The sequence below is a fragment of the Hipposideros armiger genome, unplaced genomic scaffold (genome assembly GCF_001890085.2).
Source record: "Hipposideros armiger isolate ML-2016 unplaced genomic scaffold, ASM189008v1 scaffold_814, whole genome shotgun sequence".
In the NCBI taxonomy this organism is placed as follows: Eukaryota; Metazoa; Chordata; class Mammalia; order Chiroptera; family Hipposideridae; genus Hipposideros; species Hipposideros armiger.
In genome coordinates, this window is record NW_017732164.1 from 109,708 (window position 1) to 130,073 (window position 20,366).

At 43.0% G+C, this 20,366-nt stretch overlaps 1 protein-coding gene across 1 annotated transcript in view; it reads left to right on the plus strand.

Annotated features, from left to right (window-relative positions):
• Positions 1 to 20,366, plus strand: part of GABRG3 (gamma-aminobutyric acid type A receptor subunit gamma3) — a 284,504-nt gene that overhangs the window by 12,787 nt on the left and 251,351 nt on the right. The window contains exon 3 of the mRNA XM_019628903.1: positions 16,535 to 16,602. Coding sequence (XP_019484448.1) covers positions 16,535 to 16,602 — 68 coding nt within the window. The remainder of the gene's footprint in view (positions 1 to 16,534; positions 16,603 to 20,366) is intronic.

Genomic DNA, 20,366 nt, shown 5'->3' on the forward strand with positions numbered 1-20,366 from the left:
GTATCCATTTACGTGCAGCAGAACCTAGGACTACACAGTCCCATTGGCACTGAAATTCAGTCCTTGCTGTGCAGTGTGCAGCGGCTCCGGCAGGGCGTGTGCAGGGCAGTGGGAGGATCCTACGGCTGCGTCACCGCACACAATGAAGGAGGGGCCGAATCACTCCTAGGTTCCCATCCAGCTTGCAGATACTTACCCAGTGAGCGGCACACCTAAATTCCCACTGCGCAGGCGTCATAAATTCAGTTGTTGCCCCAGTTTTACCCTCGTAATTATATAAAAGGTCTATCCAGAACAAAGAGTGTGCAGCGATGCTATGAACAGGGAAGCTTGAGAAGATGTTGGTAATTCCCTCGCTGATTATCAGACCATGTGTTTGACCTTTGAATAACGATAAATAACGCTCCTTGTCCTCCGGGGCAAGCTGAGTCCCGTGGTCCTGTGCTTACCTTGTGCTGGAATGCAGCTAAGCACCTTCGTGGTCAGTGGTACTCAGGACACATCCGTTCTCGCCGGTGGGAAATTACATGGGTAGAACGTGGGGAGTTCAGCTTCTGCTCCAGACCTTTCTAGACTCCACCTCAGGCAACAGGAAACGCAAGGCAAGCCTGTTCAGAAACAGGGCGCCCCCCTCTCTGTCACATACACACTCAGCACAACACTTGGGAGGGGACATACTAAGGCTTTGTCATGTGCAACAGGCAAGCGACTTCACGATTCCAAAGCTTTTATTTTTCCATGGTGTACAGAAGGAGCTGTGAATCCCCCCAATGCGGTAGCATACATGTACATACACCCTAAGAAGGAACACTTCTTTTTAAGAATGCAGCCTTTCTGAGGCCTCATGTCACTTGGTCCTCATAAGTCATTGTCATGTATGAGAAGGGCATTGTGGCCTTGAGTAAAAGAGGTTTAAGAGACGAGCACAAATGAAACCATAAAGCAGGATATTCCTCTTTGGCGTCTCAGTGTTAGAGCTCCACTGGGCACATTGTCATGGTCTTTGGGGTGGCAGTGACCTGGTGAAAGTCCCCGTAATCACTGGGGCACCTTAGGATTCCTCTTCCTGTCTCATTAAACGCTAATGTGTGAGTGACAGAATCCAGCAACTCGCTGCCATGCAATCGGAGTAACTGCGCAAGACCGTTTCTCCTGGTAAGCGATACAGAATTAGACGCCATTTCCTTCATGGCTTAGGAAACATGAAATGTTTGAAAACGTGAACATTTTTGTTTCATGAATTCCTTTAGTCTTCTCACTACTTTTCCACCTGTGGCCTAGTTCAGTGGGTGTAACCATCACGCCGCTTCACGGAGGCACAATCACCGCTTACTCACGTCGCAGCGCGCCGGGCCGAATGAGGTTTTATCCTTAGCCTAAGTGATGACTGGTTTGCTTGCTTATTTCCCTTGTGACGTCCTCCCTCCCTCAGCCAATCAGCTGGTAGGTACTTCCTGAGCATTTATCGGTCCCCAGGCCTCTCCCTGGACCCTGGACAGTGTGGGGGGCATGGCCAGTACACCCTCGTATGCTCCTGGGGTCTCTAAAGGGGCATCTTCTCGGATAAAGGGCCTACTCCATTCACATCCTGGCACTCCGCATCTCACGTGTGTCCCCTTTGGGGACATCCAGCTCCCGTTACCCGACCTGGACCCTTTCCTTTGCTGTTCTCTCCTTCCGGTTTGCAATTCTCTTCACCTTTTTCTCCTTCCATTCTCCAAACCTCAGCCCATCTCCTACGAGAAGCCTTCTCCCAAGACCCGTGCCTCCCATGGGGGTGGGCTGAGTATTTCTACCGAGTTTCTTCTAGCTCAGGCTTTCATCTCTAAATGGGGTAATGCATTTTGAAGGCTGTCTTGAGGATGACGTGAGGTGGTGCCACCATGAAACACTTTCTGCACCGCTCTGTGCACTTTCCAGGATCCTGCAGCTGAGAAACGACCTCCCCCCCCCAACACAGCTCCAGCTCCTCAGGGCAGATGCACCATTTACACTGGCACCTCCCAACCTGCTCAGTCCCTGGCCTCAGGGTGTAAGTGAGGTGGCTCATCACTGTTATTGTGACAGCAAACAGAAGGAGGGATGCAGGCGCGTTTGTGTTGCGTAGAAGTCACACATCCACACGGAGACCTCTAATTCGTTTTCATACACAAATTGTGATCGTTATGTTAAAAATGCTCACTACTCTCCCAGGGATAATCTCTCAACTAACTCCTACATTATGGATGTATCTGCTTTAGTTCTCCGCCTTTAACGATCCATCATTCTAAGCAACACTTCAGCCATGTCCCTAACCGGTTCAGGGTTACACAGGGTGTCATTTATCTCAGGGACAGATCTTGGGAGCTTGAAATGGCTGAAGGAGGATAAACTTTTCAATAACAGATTTGTGGAAAGGCAGGGTAATGAGCTGAGTGAATTTCTCTCCCTTCAGGGCTCCAAGAAAGTTGAACCACTCTCTTGAAAATAGATCGTTCCGGAATACAGACTCCCTCTCCATAACCTGGACGGGCTATGCGAAACACAACCAGTGTCGGGAAAATGAAGGGCCATGGATTGGCTGTTGCAGGAGAATGGACGCTGGGAAAATGTGTGCTGGGCAGAGACGTGGCTCCTGGGCCTATTCACTGCAGGCGAACATCTAAGTACTCTTTGGGCTGTGATTAATCTTGTAGGGATTAATTTCTACTCCTCTTCTTCAGGGATCCGCACATCTGGACATTTTTCCAGGCTTTTCTAAAGCTTATTTCCCCAGCGTAGTTGACACTTTCTCTACATGTGGCGTGACGACTATCTACTATAAAGTGGAAGGATGAGGGGGTGAGCTGTGCTGCTGCTATGACCTCCTGGCAGAAGACAGGGACCCCCGCCTCCTCCTCAGCGGGGGTGCCTCGCACCCCATCTGAGCCAGAGTGCTAGAGGACGTGCCACCTGGAGCTCCTTTCTTCAGGCCTCCCAGAGCTGGACATGGCAGCCGGGCAGTGACCTGCACCATCTCCCTCTGGGTGGGGCTCCTGCCATTCCAGGGTCATGTCCCACATGGGGACATGACTCCACATAGGTTGGGAGTTAACATATGTTAGAACATATGTTAGAACAACTAAACGAAGTGCTAAGTGGGCCTTACAGCATATTTTTTAAGGCGAGCCGTGTTGCGCTGCTTTCTGATAACTTCAGTGGGAAATCCTGAGCATAACTGAGTTACCACAGAATAGAAAATGGAGGCAGAGAGGCTGTAGGTCGCAGTGTGATGTCAGGTGATGGAGCGCTAGGGAAAGCCCCCACGTGTTTCTGAGTAGGTCCCAGTGTGTGGGAATGCGGCCACTCCTGTCGCATCTGCCACAGGGTCCTGAGGGTTCAAAGTGGGCCACTGATGGGTCCACTCCAACCACCCCAGCTGGGCACTGATTACCAACTCTGCTGAACTCAAGTCAAACCGTCTTTTATTTCTGAGTGCCCATCAGGTGACTGTCTGAACTGTACATGTACCTTAGCCCGGCTAATTCTCACCCCAAAAGCCAGCCTCCTGTACAGACGGGTGAGTCGTCAATTCCTGGCAATTACTGTACATCCACAAAATAATTCTAATGTATTCACCCCACTCTCAGAACAGATGTAGGAGGAGGGGAAACAGACATCCTTAATTGCTGTGCTTGAAATAAAAGCTATCACTGTAGACTTGGTTAACTGATTTTCTCACAAAGTTAATTCAAGTGCGTTAAGGGACTTATACTTGTCGTCTCCATGAAACACGAGGCGTCCAGAGGATGCTGAGGTCAATCCCATGACCTCAGCTCCACATGTGTCGCTAGGGGACCCATCCCCATCGTCTGGGCAGTGGTCCTTTTCACACGTACCTGCGGATGAAGGGTTTCACTGGGGTGTTCTTCCACCCAAGGCAGGGCCGGTGTATGGCAAGACCTGTGGGAGTCTGTATTTGCACTCAGCTCATTACAAAGACTTTGTTAGGCTGTTTTTCTCTTGTAAGGAATATATAATGAGGTTGCAGTATAAACCTATTTTATTTCTTCTTACATGTAATTCGGTAAATAGCTCAGGTCACATGTCCCTAGGTATAACGTGACAACTGAACTGGGTTTGAACATTCAGTTTAGATCATAGAATAACAAAGGACCTGTTTCTTATGTTTATTCATTACCACTCCAGGAACCGAGCTAAACAGCTTCATGTGGGTGCAAGAGTGAGTGAGTGAGAAAAAGTCTGGACACCAGTAATCGGTTCTTCTACCAGTTACCAGCATGTTCACTGGGACAAAGAAACAACCCCACTGACCTATAGATGTCCAGAATCACTAAGACTGCATCCAAGTTCTGTTGTAAAATACGACAGATCCTAACACCTGACCAGGGAGAGCGGACAGTGGCAGGTGTCTCCCTCCCCAGGTTCCCAGGCCCACCCTCACCCGGCTGTTTCAGCGGGTTTGCCGGTGGGACTCAGCCCGTCACAGCAGCTTTGTCTGCTATTGAGATTTCTGTTCAGCTGTCTGCATTTCATCAGTCTGTAATTAGCATCTGATCCAAAATATCTTCCAGGCTTTTTTATAAAGTATTACCATGCCCATACTGATTAGGTTGTTATGCTACTAATTCTCATTTGAGGAGAAAATATGCAGATGTAAAAATTGTAGTTTTGTAGAATATCGTGGTTTGAAGGATTGTAAAGGAAATCTGCCGAACAGTTCCCAGGTCTAGCTTTGCATCAGAATTACCTGGAGAGGGGCCGGCCGAGTGGCGCGATGGTTAAGAACTCGCTTGGGATGCCAGAGGGCCCCGGTTCGGATCCCACATATGAGGGCCAGTGACACTGCCCTCCACAGCTAAGATGCTGAACAACAGCTCAACCTGGAGCTGGGCTGCCGTGAGTCGCTGGCGACGGCGTAGGCTGCAGTCCCTGTGGCAGTGGGTTGCCATGAGCTACCGTATGTAGCCAGCAGCCAGCGTGAGCGGCCAGCAGCCGCAGTGAGCGGCCGTCCAGAAGCCGGCGACTGATCTGCCTCGCCAGGGAAGAGTACAATGATGGTGCCAACTTGGGCCAGTGAAGCAGCGTCCTCCACAACTAGACTGAAGAACAAAACGACAGCAACTTGTCTGTTCCCCTTCCCCCAATTCCCCATCACTGTTCCCATCCCAATTACCCAATAAAAATCTTTAAAAAAAAAAAAAAGAATTACCTGGAGAGGCATTATTTTTTTAAGATTTTATTGGGTAATTGGAGGAGGGGAACAGCGTTGGGGAATAGGGGAAGGGGAACAGGCAAGTTGCTGTCCTTTTGTTCTTCAGTCTAGTTGTGGAGGATGTCACTTCACTTGCCCATGTTGATATTATCATTGTGCTCTTCCTGGGTGAGGCAGTTGCTCGCTGGCCATTGGACGGCTGCTCACAGCGGATCACAGCAGCTCATGAAAGCTCACGTCCGTTGCCAGCCAGCCCCACTGCAGCCTACGTCGTCCTCGTCAGCAACTCACGGCAGCCCAGCTCCAGGTTGAGCTGTTGTTCACCATCTTAGCTGTAGAGGGCGCATCGTCACTGGCCCTCATGTAGGATCCGAACTGGGCCCTGCTGCTCAGAGCTGGCGCTCCCAAGCTAACTCTTAATCAACAAGCTACATGGCCGGCCCTGGAGAGGCTTTTAAAATCCTGAGATTGGGGCCCAACCCTAAGACCTACTAAATCGGAATATTAATTATTTTCCTGTTTTCTAGTTCACTGATTCCCACTTAGGTCTCTAGTGTTACCATTCTTCTTCTCACTTGGGGTTTTCTTTTGCTCTGTTCTGAGTTTTTTAATGTGGAAGATGAAGTCGTTGATTTGAGATCTTCTTTTCTAATTTTAGTGTTTCATGCTATCCGTTTTCTCCTAAGTATTACTATAGCAGAATCCCACAGATTTCAATGTTTCAGTTTCATTTAGAAAGAAAATAAACCTACTGATTTCCTGTTTGCTTTATCTTTTGACACATGTGTGTTGTTCATTTAGATGGGTGATATTCATTTTCCAAATATTGACTCATTCCAGGTGTCTTTCTGTTACTGATTTCTAATTTCATTCCACTGTGATCAAGGAACATACTTTTATAACTTGAATCCTTTTAAGCTTACTGAAGTTTGTTCTGTGGTCCAGAGTCTGTCCATATTGGTGTACACTAGAAAGAATGTGTGTTCCACTGTTACCAGGTGGAGTGTTCTGTAAATTAGACCAATCAGGTAAATTTGGCTCACCCTTTTGTAGAAGTCTACTTGTTGATTTTAAAAATCTGTTTCTATCTATTATCGCAAGTGTGGTGTTGAAATCTCTGGTAATAACTATGGATCCATCTATTTCTGTTTATAGCTATGTCAGTGTTTGAATAATGAATTTTGAAGCACTGTTATTAGGGGTAAAAGCATTTAGGATTAACTGACCACTTTTCATTATAAAATGAATATGTGAAATCTACTTTGTCTCATATTAAAATAGACACTCCAGCTTTTTTTGACTAGTGTTAATATGATATAGGTCTTTCTGTTCTTTAATTTTAACCTATATTTGAAGTGTGTTTCTTGTAGGCAACATATAGGTGGATCTTGCTTTTCTTAATTCAACCTCACAATCTCTGCATTTTAATTGGAATCTTTAGACCATTTACATTTAATGTGATTATTGATGTGGTTAGATTTAAGTCTGTCATCTTTTTATTTGTTTTTTTTATAGATTCTGTCTCTTTGTTGTTTCTTTTCCTGTCTTTATATGATTCCATTTCCCCCTTCATTTTCTTAGTAGCTATAACCCTTTATTTTGTTATTTTAGTGGTTCTATTAAAGATTTGTAGTATACATCTTTAACTTTTTACGTCTACCTGCAGGTGATATTATGCCACTTCACACAGAATATAAAAACATTGTGATAGTATATTTCTGTCTCTTTCCTTCCAGACTTTATGTTGTTGTGGTCATTTATTTCATGTAACTATATGTTATAAATGCCACAGTACATTGTTATTTTTATTTAAATTGATAATCATCTCTACAAGTGATTAAATTATAAATCAATCTCTCTCTCTCTCTCTCTCTCTCTCTCTCTCTCTCTCTCTTTCATCATTCCTATTTCTGGTGCTTTTCCTTTCTTTGTGTAGATCCATATTTCCATCTTTTATCATTTTCCTTCTACTTGAAGGATTTCCTCTAACTTTTCTTTTAGTATGAGTCTCAGTGATAAGTTCTTTCAGTGTTTGTATGTTTGAAAATAGTTTTACTTTACATTTAAAAACAAGTTTACTGAGATATAATTTATATACCAGTTTTCATCCAATTAAAATGTACAATTTGATGGTGTTTAGATGTTCACAAAGTTGTGCAGCCATACTTTATGTTTAGGACATTTTCATCACCCCAAAAGGAGACAAGTACCCATTCATAGTCACTCCCCATTATTTCTACTTCCCCCCTTTGAACCTTAGGCAACCATTTATCTAATTTGTATCTCTGTAGATTTGTCTATTCTGGACTTTGCTTATAAATGGAATCATAGACTATGTAGACTTTTGTGATTGGCTTCTCATGTGGTAAATGTTCTTAACGTTCATTTGTGTGATATAATGTATCAGTATGTCTTTCATTCTTTTTATCACTGAGTAATATTGGGTATACTCTATGGCTATACCATATTTTGTTCATTGCTTCATCAATTAATAATAACAAAATTCAACAAGACATTTATTTTCACTTTTAGCTATTCTAAATAATGTTGCTATGAATATATGTGTATTTTGTGTCAATATATATTTTTCTCATAGGTATACATGTAGGAGTGGAATTAGTGGGTGATTTCTTTTTTGGCCCATTGTTTATTTAGAAGTGTGTTGTTTATTTTCTACATATTTATGAACTTACCAAATTTCTTTTTGTTATTGACTTCTAATAGAATTTCGTTGTGTATGATTTCAATCTTTTTACATTTATCATGGCTTGTTTTGGGACCTAGCATGTGCTGTATCCTCTAGAATGTTCTATGTGCACTTAAGAAAAATGTGTACTCTGTGATTGCTGGGTGGGATGCTTCCAGGATCCTGTTAAGTCTGTTTTGTAAAGTGTTGTGCAAGTGCTCTATTGCCCTGTTGGTCTTCTGCCAAGTAGCTCTGCCTTTTACTGAAAGTGGGGAATTGAAGTCACCAAGTATATATTGAAGTATCTGTTTCTTCTTTCAGTTATGTCAGTTTTTCTTTATGTAATTTTGGGCTATTTGTTGGTATATAAATATTTATAATTATTGTATTTACCAATATATTGACCTTTTATCATTATGAAATATTCCTCTTTATCTCTAGTATTTTTTATTTAAAGCATATTTTGTCTAATATTAGTATAGCTATTTCAGTTCTTTTATGGTTATGGTTTTGCATGGTATATCTTTTTCCATCTTTTTTATTTCAAGCTATTAGTATCTTTGAATTTAGAACGTGTCTCCTAAACATAGCATAGCGTTGACTCTTGTTTTTATGTCCATTTGGATAACCTCTGCCATTTGAGTGTATTATTCAATCAGTTTACATTTAACATTGTTATTATTAATATGGTTAGACTTACATCTGACATTTTTGTTTGCTATGCCTCAAGTCTTTTTTGTTTCTGTTTACTATTTTCTTTTGTATTGGGTGCATATTTTCTAGTAAAACATTTTAGTTTCTGTAATGATTTTTATAGGCTTTTTTAAAGAGCAGTTTTACATTTACAAAATTGAGAGGGAGGTACAGAGATTTCCCATATACCCTCTGTCCCCACATGTGCAACCTCCCCCATTATCACCACAAGAATGGCACATTTTTCCCCAAGGATAAATGTACATTGTCACATCATCACCCAGAGGCTGTAGGTGATGTTAGGGTCACTCTTGGTGTCGTACATTCTGTGGGTTTGGCAAACATATAATGACACGTATCCATCATTACAGTATCAGGCCGATATAGTTTCACTGCCCTAAACATCCTCTGTGCTTCACTATTCATCCCTCCTCCCCCCACTCCTGGTGGCCGCTGATCTTTTACTGTCTCCGCAGTTCTGCCTTTTCCAGAATGTCATACAGTTGGAATCCTACAGTAGGTAGCCTTTTCAGACTGGCTTCTTTCACTCAGCAACACACATTTCAGGCTCCTCCGTGTCTTTTCGTGGCTTGTTATCTCATTTCCATTTAGTGCTGAACAACATTCCATCGTCTGGATGGACCCCAGTGTATTTATCCATCACCTGCTAAAGGGCATCTTGGTTGCTTCCAAGTGTCAGCAATTATTGATAAAGCTGCTAAAACATCCATATGCAGGTTTTTGTGCGGATTAATGATTTTTAATTATATTTTTTGAATTTTTTTAGTATTTGCAAACCTATTACAATATACATCTTATTAGAATCCTTGCTAATCTTAACAATATTTGCCTTAAATTGTGCTAACTTAATTTGATTTAAATATAGAAATTTACTCTAGTAGTTCCATTTGCTCACCCATTTTTGTGCTATTATACATATTGCATCTATAATATATTATGAATCCAATCATTTCTTCTTACAATTATTACTTTACATAATCTTATGCCTTTTAAATTATATTTACCATTTAAATGCAATACTTATTTATAATTCATGAGTTTTATCATTTCTTCCTGTGGGATAGAGTTGTCTGTCATCTGGAGTCATCTATTCCAATACAGCTGTGTTCTCACATACCTCCTTTGTGCTCTTACTATTAAACATTTCACTTGTTCTTTTGTTATTGTTAAGTATATTTTGTTAAATAGATTTGTTAACAAATATAAATATACTTATTTATATTTTATTTTAAAATATATTATTTATTATGGGCCTATATACATATTGGGTTTTTTTTGCAATTACTTTTTAAATTAGTTAAGAAAAAAGGAGATGATATATGCAATTATGCTGTGTCCTAATTACTTACGTAATCATCTTTATCAGGGTTCTTTGATTTTTTTTGTTTAGATTTGAATTACTGGCTGGGGTCACTTACTTTCTGCTTGAAGAAATAGGCCTGCTAGTAATAAATTCTCTCAGTTTTTATCTATCTTGGAATGTATTTATTTAGCTTTTCTTTGGAAAGTTTGTTATATTCAGCACTTTGAACATGTCATCCTACTTCCTTCTGCCCTCCATTGTTTCTGACATGAAGTCAGCTGCTGATATGCCTGAGCCTTCATTGTATGTGATGTGATTTTTCTTTTCTGCGTCTAAGATTTTCTCTTTTTCTTTCAGTTTCAGAATTTTCACTGTGATGTGTGTGGATGTGGATTCTTAGTGTATATCTTATTTGGAGTAAGTTTCTTAGATGTGTAAATTGATGTTTTTCATCTAATTTGGGGAGATTTTATACTTTCTTTCTTTAAATCTGTTTTCTGCCCCTTTCTCTTTCTCCTCTCCTTCTGATATATCTCTTATGCATATATTAATGTGTTAGTCTTCATTTCTCTTACTCTCCGTTAATTTTTTTTATTTCTTTTTGTTCTTCAGATTTCATTCTCTTTATTAATTTATCTTTAAGTTTGATGATTCTTTCTTCCACCAGTATAAATCTAATATTGAGCCTCTCTACTGAATTTTTCATTTTAATTATTCTTTTAAATTTTGAAGTTCCCATTTTGTTTGTTACCATTTTTGTATCTGTGTTGATACCCTGTCTTCCATGAGACTTTGTTATCAAACCTGCCCTTGATTCTTTACATATGGTTTCTTGAGTCATTTGAACATATTTAATTCATAATTGCTATTTTGAAACATTTGTTAAGTCCAACATCTGGGACCCCTCAAAAGGAGTTTATATTGTCTGCCTTATCCCACCCTCACCTGCCATGTATAGGTCACACTTTCCTGTTTATTTGAATGTATCCCACCCCCACCTGCCATGTATGGGTCACACTTTCCTGTTGAATTGAATGTTTCATGTTTGTTTGTTTGTTTGTTTAACCTGACACTTTAGATAATATATGGTAGCAACTCTGGATACTAATCCTCTATCATTTAGGCATTGCTGTTGTGTTTGTTTGCCTGCTTCTTTATTTGTTTAGTGACTTACCTGTGCGAGCTCTGGGAAGTCCGTTTCCTCTAGAAAGGCAACCTCTGATGTCCCTGCTCAGGTTTTCCCCCTTACATTTGTTCTTTCACCCGGCTACGTAGTGGTTTCCCCTTGCCTGGGTCAATGTTTGTCCTTAAGTCCCCTTAGCCAGTTATATTTTTTATCAATGGAAGCCTGTGTGACTTGGCAGCTGCTATCACACCTTAGGAATTTTACAGTTAACTATGTTCAGTTAGGGAGTAGTAGCTCAGATATTAACCCTCCAATCACTCTGGGATGTTGCAGTCTCAGTCATGCAGTCTTCCAGGTTTCCAGGGATGCAAATGATTTTATTGAAAGCTCGGTTTCCTTAGGAATTTCCCCCAAGTCAGAGTAGTTTATTGTTCAGTCAGTGCTTGCTCACTGGGTGTGTTGAAGCCCTTGTGCTGGTGAGGCTTTCAGTCCTTATGGATGTAACTGTTTGTGGCTTGGGGGATGTCTGCAGCATACCCCGTGTCTTGCTCTGATTGCTCCTGAGTGGGTACAGCTCAGCACATGTGCACAGCGTTTCTGATGCCCGGGCTTGACTGTGGGTCCAGGAGGGCTCTTTATAGACATCTCTTTTTCTGGCTCCCTCAGTTAACCTTCTGGTTGTTCTACTGTTTTGCTTTTTGTTACCAGTATCATAAAGCTAAGAGCGCCCTGTTAATTGTTCTCCCAAGATCTTCATTGTTTTTAACAACACCCTTAGGCATGGAGTTCTTCACACTCTGCCAGACAATATCTTCCTTCTTATGCAGGGCTGCAGGAGGCACTTGTACTTATGTACTTATGGCCTTCCTCTTCTCCTGGGAAGAATCTCTGTGTCACTGAAGAGTTCTGGGGCCTGGAACAGCAGCCCACTCCGCCCAGAGTGACATCTCCACTGTACAGGCCCTGTGTGTGTGTGTGGGAGGGGGCGTGGTAGGTAACCCCTGGTCTTCTTGATCTGTATAGAGGGGGACCTCCACCCGCCATGTGGGCAAGGCATGGGCACCTGGAATGAGCTTCTGCTCTATAAGGAAAGCTTTAGAAACATCAGTTCTCAAGACCTAGCCTACCTGAAATAGAACTTCTGAGAAAGAAAGCTGGGGGCAGTGAAAAACCCTGGTGACCTGCCCTTTCCAGGTGAAACTGTAACCCAAGATTCTGAGCTGGTAGGACTGGGAGCCGTGACTGTCTTGGCCAAACCCACCCAGTATAGAGTTTTTGTAAAATGGATCTGGGGTGGGGCAGATGCATCATTTTGTGGCTAAAATGCCACAGATTGTTACTGTTCTCACTGACATTTAGTAGATCTTCTTGAATTAATGTTTCTCTATTTGTTGTTTGTCCTTAGGACAATTTCCAGGCACTTTCAATGGTTTTCCCCCCACCCCTCACTCAGCTTTATTGATGTATAATTGACCAGTAAAATCCTGAGATATTTGAAGTACATTGTGATGATTCTGGCCATCTAGCTAATTAGCACATCCATTATTACATATATATATTTTAAAGATTTTTATTGGGGAATTGGGGGAATGGGAACAGTGCTAGGGAATTGGGGGAAGGGGAACAGGCAGTTGCTGTCCTTTTGCTCTTCAGTCTAGTTGTGGAGGACGTTGCTTCACTGGCCCAAGTTGGCACCATCATTGTGTTCTTCCCGGGCGAGGCTGATCAGTCGCCGGCTTCTGGACGGCCGCTCACGCTGGCTGCTGGCCGCTCACGCTGGCTGATGGCTACACACGGTAGCCCATGGCAACCCACTGCCACAGGAGCTGCAGCCTACGCCGTCGCCGGCGACTCACGGCAGCCCAGCTCTAGGTTGAGCTGTCGTTCAGCATCTTAGCTGTGGAGGGCAGTGTCACTGGCCCTCATATGTGGGATCCGAACCGGGGCCCTCTGGTGTCCCAAGCCAGTTCTTAACCATCGCGCCACTCGGCCGGCCCATTACATACATATTTTGATGAGAACTTTTAAATTCTATTCTCTTAGCAAATATGAACTATATAATGCAGTGTTAGCAACTATTGTCATCATGTTATACATTGGATCCTAATGATTTTCTCCAGTAAATCTCCAGACTATCTGGGGGAGAATCTACTGAGGACCTCATTTTGCCACTCTGGAAGTTCTGTCTCTTGCTTTCATTTTTTATCAGTACTTAAAAGACATTGCTTTCTTTTCTGTATTGTATGTATATACAATAGAATACTACTCAGCCATAGAAATGATGAAATACTGCCATTGACGGCAACATGGATGGATCTTGAGAGTATCAAGCTAAGCTAAATAAGTCAGGTGGAAAAAGTGAAGAACCATATGATTGCACTCATATGTAGGATATAAAACTGAAAACAACAAATGAACAAACAAGACAAACAAACTAACAAAAATTCATAGACACAGACAACAGTATGGTTACCAGAGAAGAAGAGGAGTGGGGGTGTACAAGAAGGTAAAGGGGGTCAAATATATGGTGACAGGAGACTTGACTTTGGGTGGTGAGCACACAATGCAATATATAGATGATGTATTATAGAATAGTATACTTGAAACTTACATAATTTTATTAACCAATGTTATCCCAATTAAGGTAATAAAATTTTTTTAAAAAGGCATTGCTCCACTGTCTTCTCATTTGCATTGTATCTGATGAGAAATATACTGTCATATTTGTTCCTTTGTGTTTTTTATGTTTTTCCCTTTATGTATTCTTTTAATATTTTCTCTTTATTGTGAGAGCTGAGCAATTAGATTATGATTTGCCTTGTGGTATGTTTCTCATGCTTGAGTGTCCTTGAGCTTCTTGGATTTGTAAGTTTATATTAAATTTTGAAAATTTCACCCATTATTTCTCCAAGAATGTATTTTATTCTAGAATCTGCATGCTGTTTTCCAGAGTGACTGCATCATTTTACGTTCCCACCCACAGTGCACAAGGGTTTCAGTTTCTCCATGGCCTTGTTAACAGTTGTTTTTTCCTGGTGTGTTTTTTTGTTTCTTTGTGTTTGTTTGTTTTTAATAGCAGCTATCATAATGGGTGTGGAGTGGTATCTTGCTGTGGTTTTGGTTTGCATTTTCCTAATGATTAGTGATGTTGAGCATCTTTTCATGTGCTTAGTGGTCATTTGTATACATTCTTTGGAGAAATATCTATGTCCTTTGCCCATTTTTAAATTAGGTTGTTTGCTTGTTGTTGAGTTGTAGGAGCTCTTTTTATATTTGGATATTAACCCCTTATATTATTTGCAGCTATTTCTCCCATTCTGTGGGTTGCCTTTCCACTCTGTTGATGTGCCCTTTGATACACAGAAGTGTTTAATTTTGATGTACTCCAATTTATTTATTATTTCCTTTTGTTGCCAATGCTTTTGGTGTCATATCCAAGAAATCATTGTCAAATCCAATGTTGTAAAGATTTCCCCTTATGTTTTCTTTTAAGAGTTTTGAAGTTTCAGGTCTTTGCTTTAGGTCTTTGATCCATTTTGAATTAATTTTTTGTATATTGTGTTAGGTAAAGGTCCAAATTGATTCTTTTGCATGTGGATATCCAGTTGTGTCAGCACTATTTGTTGACAAGACTGTCCTTTCCCCATTGAGTTGTCTTGGAGCCCTTGTCGAAGATAATCTGTCACAGTTTAATCCTGAGTCTGAATTGTGAACCTTGAGGTGCCCGGGCCAGTCTCTTTCCTGGGAACCACTGTCAGCCTCTTTCCTAGCTGCTGCTTCTACTTTTGCCTGATGCTGCTTTAAAGTGCTCAAAACAGTTAATTTTGCCCAAGTATTTTGTGCACATGCGTGTGTGTGTTTATTCCAAACTCTTATCTCTTAACACCGTTATTGCACTATTGCATGTAATACTCATTTGACACTTCCCAGTTCCAGTTGTTAAGGCTTTATATCTACAGGTCCTTTTTATTTAATGAGAGTCAACGCTCTAGAAACCTAAAGTCTAACAAATACCATGAAACAGCCAGGAAAGTCTCTTGCAAAAAGTAGAGCCTCAGTTGCCTGACTTAACTCAGCCTTTTGTATGATGTCACCAAAGGTTATGCTGTGTTTGGAGACAGAACACTTGCTGAATCAGTTCAACTGAAGGAAGATGCTACTTATTCTACACAGTAGTTAGCTCAGCTCAGTCGAAAATGAAGAACAGTTCTTTTATGGGATTTAAGCTCTATACACAGTGCATAGAATTGTGCTGGGTGTTTTCTAAAATGCCAACAGCTCTTTGAGGCTAACATGACTTGGTTGTACTGACAGACTTTGAGTAGTCAGCTCAAATCCATGACCATTGTTTTCATGCTCGTGGAAGTCTAGAAAAACATGGCTCTGGCTACAACTGCTGGCTCTGCAATTTAACAAGAGACGGTGAGCTTGGAAGTGCCACTCATAGTTCCAAAAGTAACGTGCAGAAGTCCATTTGTGAATGACAGTTATGTAGTGAAACCGAAGGGAGCTCGTTGAAATAATTGCAGATATAATCACTGCTGTTTCCATAGCAACAATCCAGTTCATGGTCAGAGGTTCAGCAGCCTCGTTCGTGTTTCTCCTGGGCAGAAATATTTTGAAATCAGAGCTGTCCTCCCCTTTATCAGTTGCTGAGTGCTGATGAAGGGCACCGTTTCCCCTTCAGAGGGCATGGACCACGGCTCAGAGGCCTGTGTCTCAGCAAACTCATTCCTTGTCTCCCAAATTCCACTGCTGCCAAAGAAAGAGAAACTGGCTTCCTTAAGACAAAATGAGCCCATCTGACCTCTGATGCACAATGTAAGATACTACAGTTTCTCATTATATAAATTTTATGCCCTCATCATTGAAACTGTAAGTTGAAACTCCTTGACTTACTAAAGTGTTATTTTTTTCTGAGGTATAGGGTCATAAGGCTGTGATATGTGTGTATGTGTCTTTCAGTTACAGTGATGATAATAATTAATATTTCTTATTCACCTCTGGGCTGTGTACTCTCCAGATTTTTGCTTTGAGTCCCTTCACTCTGGAACAACAGGCAGTCAGATGATGGATAAATATGAAATATGATAAATATGAACCATCCCTGATATAACTCATCATGTGGGTTTGGCTTTATGCAAAATGTTGACATTAAATTACTTATTCACTTCCTTACATGTTATCTTTTTATATGTCCTTTACCACATAATTGGCCTAACAAATGTCAAAGAACAGCTTTATAGTCACATCACGGCAACTTGCAGTATATAAATGTCCTATTTTCCTAGAGCTTCTTAACCATGAGTAAGAATCTCCCACCCTTGGAGAACTTCAGGAGGAGAGCCAGGCAGGGTTGGAAGTGTGATGCAGAACAGGTCCCAAGGGCAGTGCGCCCCTTTCCACATGCCCTGGAGGTGGGCATGTCAGTCACAGGAAGCTAACAGCAGAGGATGCTGTCCCTGGTCTTGGTGGCACAAAGCATTAACACACATGCATTTTTCTCCACAGTCAAACCGACCATAATTGATGTTGACACCTATGTTAACAGCATTGGGCCTGTGTCATCAATAAACATGGTAAGACATTCTTTTTTTTCTGATCTGATGGCCTTTGATTCAGTGCTCACTTACATGGGGTGTGGGTTTCTGTTTGAGGCTTATCATACAGGTTTAAAACTCACAGTCAACATCTTAAATCTGTATCATGTGTTGGTAGTTGGAACTGTTGAAAATGGTAAAACTCAAGGAGTAGAGCTTGTGACAGTGGCAGTGACACACTCCACTCTAGTGATTAAAAAGCATTTCATACCTGCCCCTACCCTGGCCCCCACCTTCTCCACACGTATTTCCTGCACGTGGATTTTCAGATGAGATTATTTGCAATTATGCAGTTGTCAGCAATCTCTGAACCCCTTAACATTAGGGGTGGATATAAATGCCAGCTTTTTGGCTTCCAGTATATTTTTTCAAGATCCAAAAGACCTGCCTTTTCTCAGGAAAGGATCTGAGATTACCCAGTTTATACTGCTGTCTTTAGTTTGAACTCTGAGAGTAAATAAGTGCCTCTTTAAAATTTTAATGTAATTTTACTATTAGTTAGGTGCCCTTTTTTATGGGAGAAAGTATGGCATTAAGGATGTGATCTCCCCGAGTACTGTGTTTTCCCAGACCTGTCAAGAGAGTGAACTCCAGCGGCACGTGTTTACCATGGAGAAAGCCGCCCCGTGACAAGCGCGTAGCCATTCGGGAGGGGTGGTGTGTTGGAATCTGTCAGTGTAGACGCATCCTGCAGCTGCGTCCCCGAGGCTTACAGATGCAAGTGCTCTAGGCCTTCCTTGTGCGTCTCTGCCACCCACTGGCTCCTGAATTCGGGTGCTTGCGCGGCTGAGGGTGGGAGCTGCAAAGATGAGGACGCAGATGCCGTCCATTGGTAGCCTGTTCTGTGGATGGAAGTAATCTCTCCATAGTGAGCAGCAAATCATTTCTCTTCATTGCCAGGTATTAAACGTATTCATGTTTTCTCTGATGATATAAAGGTTCCATGTGGGGGTAAAACTACACGTATGGGGACTCACCTAGAAACCCGCCCGTGTCCCCCATGAACTGGAGCCAGGGCATCAGCATGGAGGTGAAGTGGCAGCGGCTGGTGAAATGCAGGTGGTCAGTGCGCCCTTCCCCTGGTCAGTGGTTGCTCACTCAGTTGCTCGCCTGCAGAGAGTACTGTCCTCTCAGTTTGTTCATTTTGTATTCTGGTGCCTTCGTTGCTTACATTGGTTCCACAACACTTTATTCAGCACCTTTATGCCTACCGTTCATTTATGTCTAACACTAAAAAAGTAATGCCTTCGTGTGCTCATTAAACTCATGCCGCCGGTCCCTGCGTGCCGCGCATGCGCTGTGCGGGCGCTAAGACACCGGTGAGCGAGGTCCGCTTCCGGCCCTGGATGAGCAGGTCCAGATCCACCCACCAGCCTCCAGGGGCCCCGGGGCCAGAGCAGGCCGACCCGGGGCGAGCCCCGAGGGCCACCAGCAGCCCACGGATGTTTCACAAGCCCTATGAGGCCTGTGCTTCTGAGTTGTTCTTTTGGTTTAACTTACATTTTTATTTTTTCAAAGACATTTTTTACAGCCAGTTTTAGTTCCCAGCAAAATGGAGAGGAAGGTCCAGAGATGTCCCATGTACCCCCTGCCCTGACACGTGCACCACATCCCATTGTGAGCACCCCCACCAGAGGGTACATTTGCCACCATCCGTGGACCTGCACTGACGACATGTCATCACCCATGTCCACAGTTCCCACCAGAGCTCACTCTTGACATACACTCCATGGGTTTGGACGAATGTCTGAGGCGCGTGGCCACCATTTGAGGAATCACAGAGTGGTGACACTGCCCTAACACCCTCCCTGTGCAGCTGCCTTCTGAGGGATGAGCTTTTCTAACCTTTGTGCCCTGAACACTTTGCCTGGAAGTCACAGTGACAAAGGGCTGTGTCTCACATTGTACCCAAGAGCACTTGACGCTCTGCAAGAGGAGAGAACTGGGACAAAACCAATGGCAGAGCCTGGAGGCTGAGGCTTGTTAGGTCCTTACTTTTAAAAAATGACCTAAGAGACAGAGTTTTCGTTCCAAAGGCTTTACTGAGCCAAGCCTGGCATCCGTCTTACTCTGCAAGAGGAGAACGGCCCCGAGGTCTTGGTGGGTGGAGGTTTTATAGGGGCTTGATTTCTGGGAGTTTGAGCAGAAGCAAGTGTACAGAAGTAAAAAAGCAGTTAGTTCTTGCAAAACGTCCTGAGCTAGGTGTGAAAATGGGTTATCTGTAAAATAATCTATTGTTATAACCTAATTCTTGCAAAGAAACGCTTCTACTGTCAGTTATAACTGCATCGTGGCAACTTTAATAGGATGTTTTGCTGTGCTCAGCTGGAGAATTACTTTTTCTTATTCCTTAGGGTGGGGGTATGTCTAAAATGAGCCTGTCTGGGGCCGGCCGAGTGGCGCGATGGTTAAGAACTGGCTTGGGATGCCAGAGGGCCCCTGTTCGGATCCCACATATGAGGGCCATTGACACTGCCCTCCACAGCTAAGACGCTGAACAACAGCTCAACCTGGAGCTGGGCTGCTGTGAGTCGCCAGTGATGGCGTAGGCTGCAGCTCCTGTGGCAGTGGGTTGCCATGGGCTACCGTGTGTAGCCAGCAGCCAGCGTGAGCAGCCAGCAGCCGCAGTGAGCGGCCATCCAGAAGCCGGCGACCGATCTGCCTCGCCCGGGAAGAACACAATGATGGTGCCAACTTGGGCCAGTGAAGCAATGTCCTCCACAACTAGACTGAAGACCAAAACGACAGCAACTTGTCTGCTCCCCTTCCCGAATTCCCCAGCGCTGTTCCCATCCCCCCAATTCCCCAATTTAAAAAAAATATTTAAAAAATAAAATAAATAAATAAATAAATAAACAAACAAACAAATAAATAAATAAAATGAGCCTGTCTGGCCCAAGGCACAGCCTCCCCGACCCAGGGTCTGCGCCTGGGCCCCCACAGGCTGCACCTCCGCCCCCACAGGATTGGGCCCACTGCTTCCAGGTCACTGAGGTGCCCGCTGCTGGCAAGTGGGGTACTGGTAGCATTGTTAGGGAAAAGACACATGTGCTCAATGGCCTCTCTGGTCCCTTTCAAAGCATCCTATGATTTTATGAGCCTGTGACACAAAGCAGGAGTTTGCTTTTGTAAAACTGAAGAAACTCTTTTAGAATTTCTCCATCATTAATTTCTGCCAGTGCCATAATCACTCCCCGTGTGTCCCCAGGCTTTCTAATCCACCCCAGCCTCCTCGTTCATGAGGCCGGAGTCAAAAGATAGACCCGTCCTTGGATTTGTGCACGGAAATGGAAACGAATTGGAGTTATCAAAGAAAGCAGCAAAATACTGTTTCCCCTGGCTTTTTTGGCTCCAAAGTTACAAGATAGAGATTTTGAGAAAGATTTGACTGTGGAAAGCAATTAAGGCTTAAGTGTTTGAAAGGCATTTATGAGATAGAAAAGCAACTCTGTAAATTCAGTCCCTCTCTCTTTCTCCTTCTAAAGTTGTCCAGCTTCCTCTGAGTGACTGTGTCCTGTGGGACTGGCCAGCAGACGCTGTCTCTGTGAGGGGCCCGGTGGGGCCAATGCTATGCTGCATCCCTGGACTATTTCCTGAAAACCTCTCTGACAGTTGGGATGGACTAAAAAGCCACCAAAGAGAGAGCACTTTAGATGCTGTATGCATCAGACTCAGTGCTCCTTATTTTAAAAAGTCTACATTTGAGCATCTTGCGTGTGTGTGTGTGTGTGTGTGTGTGTGTG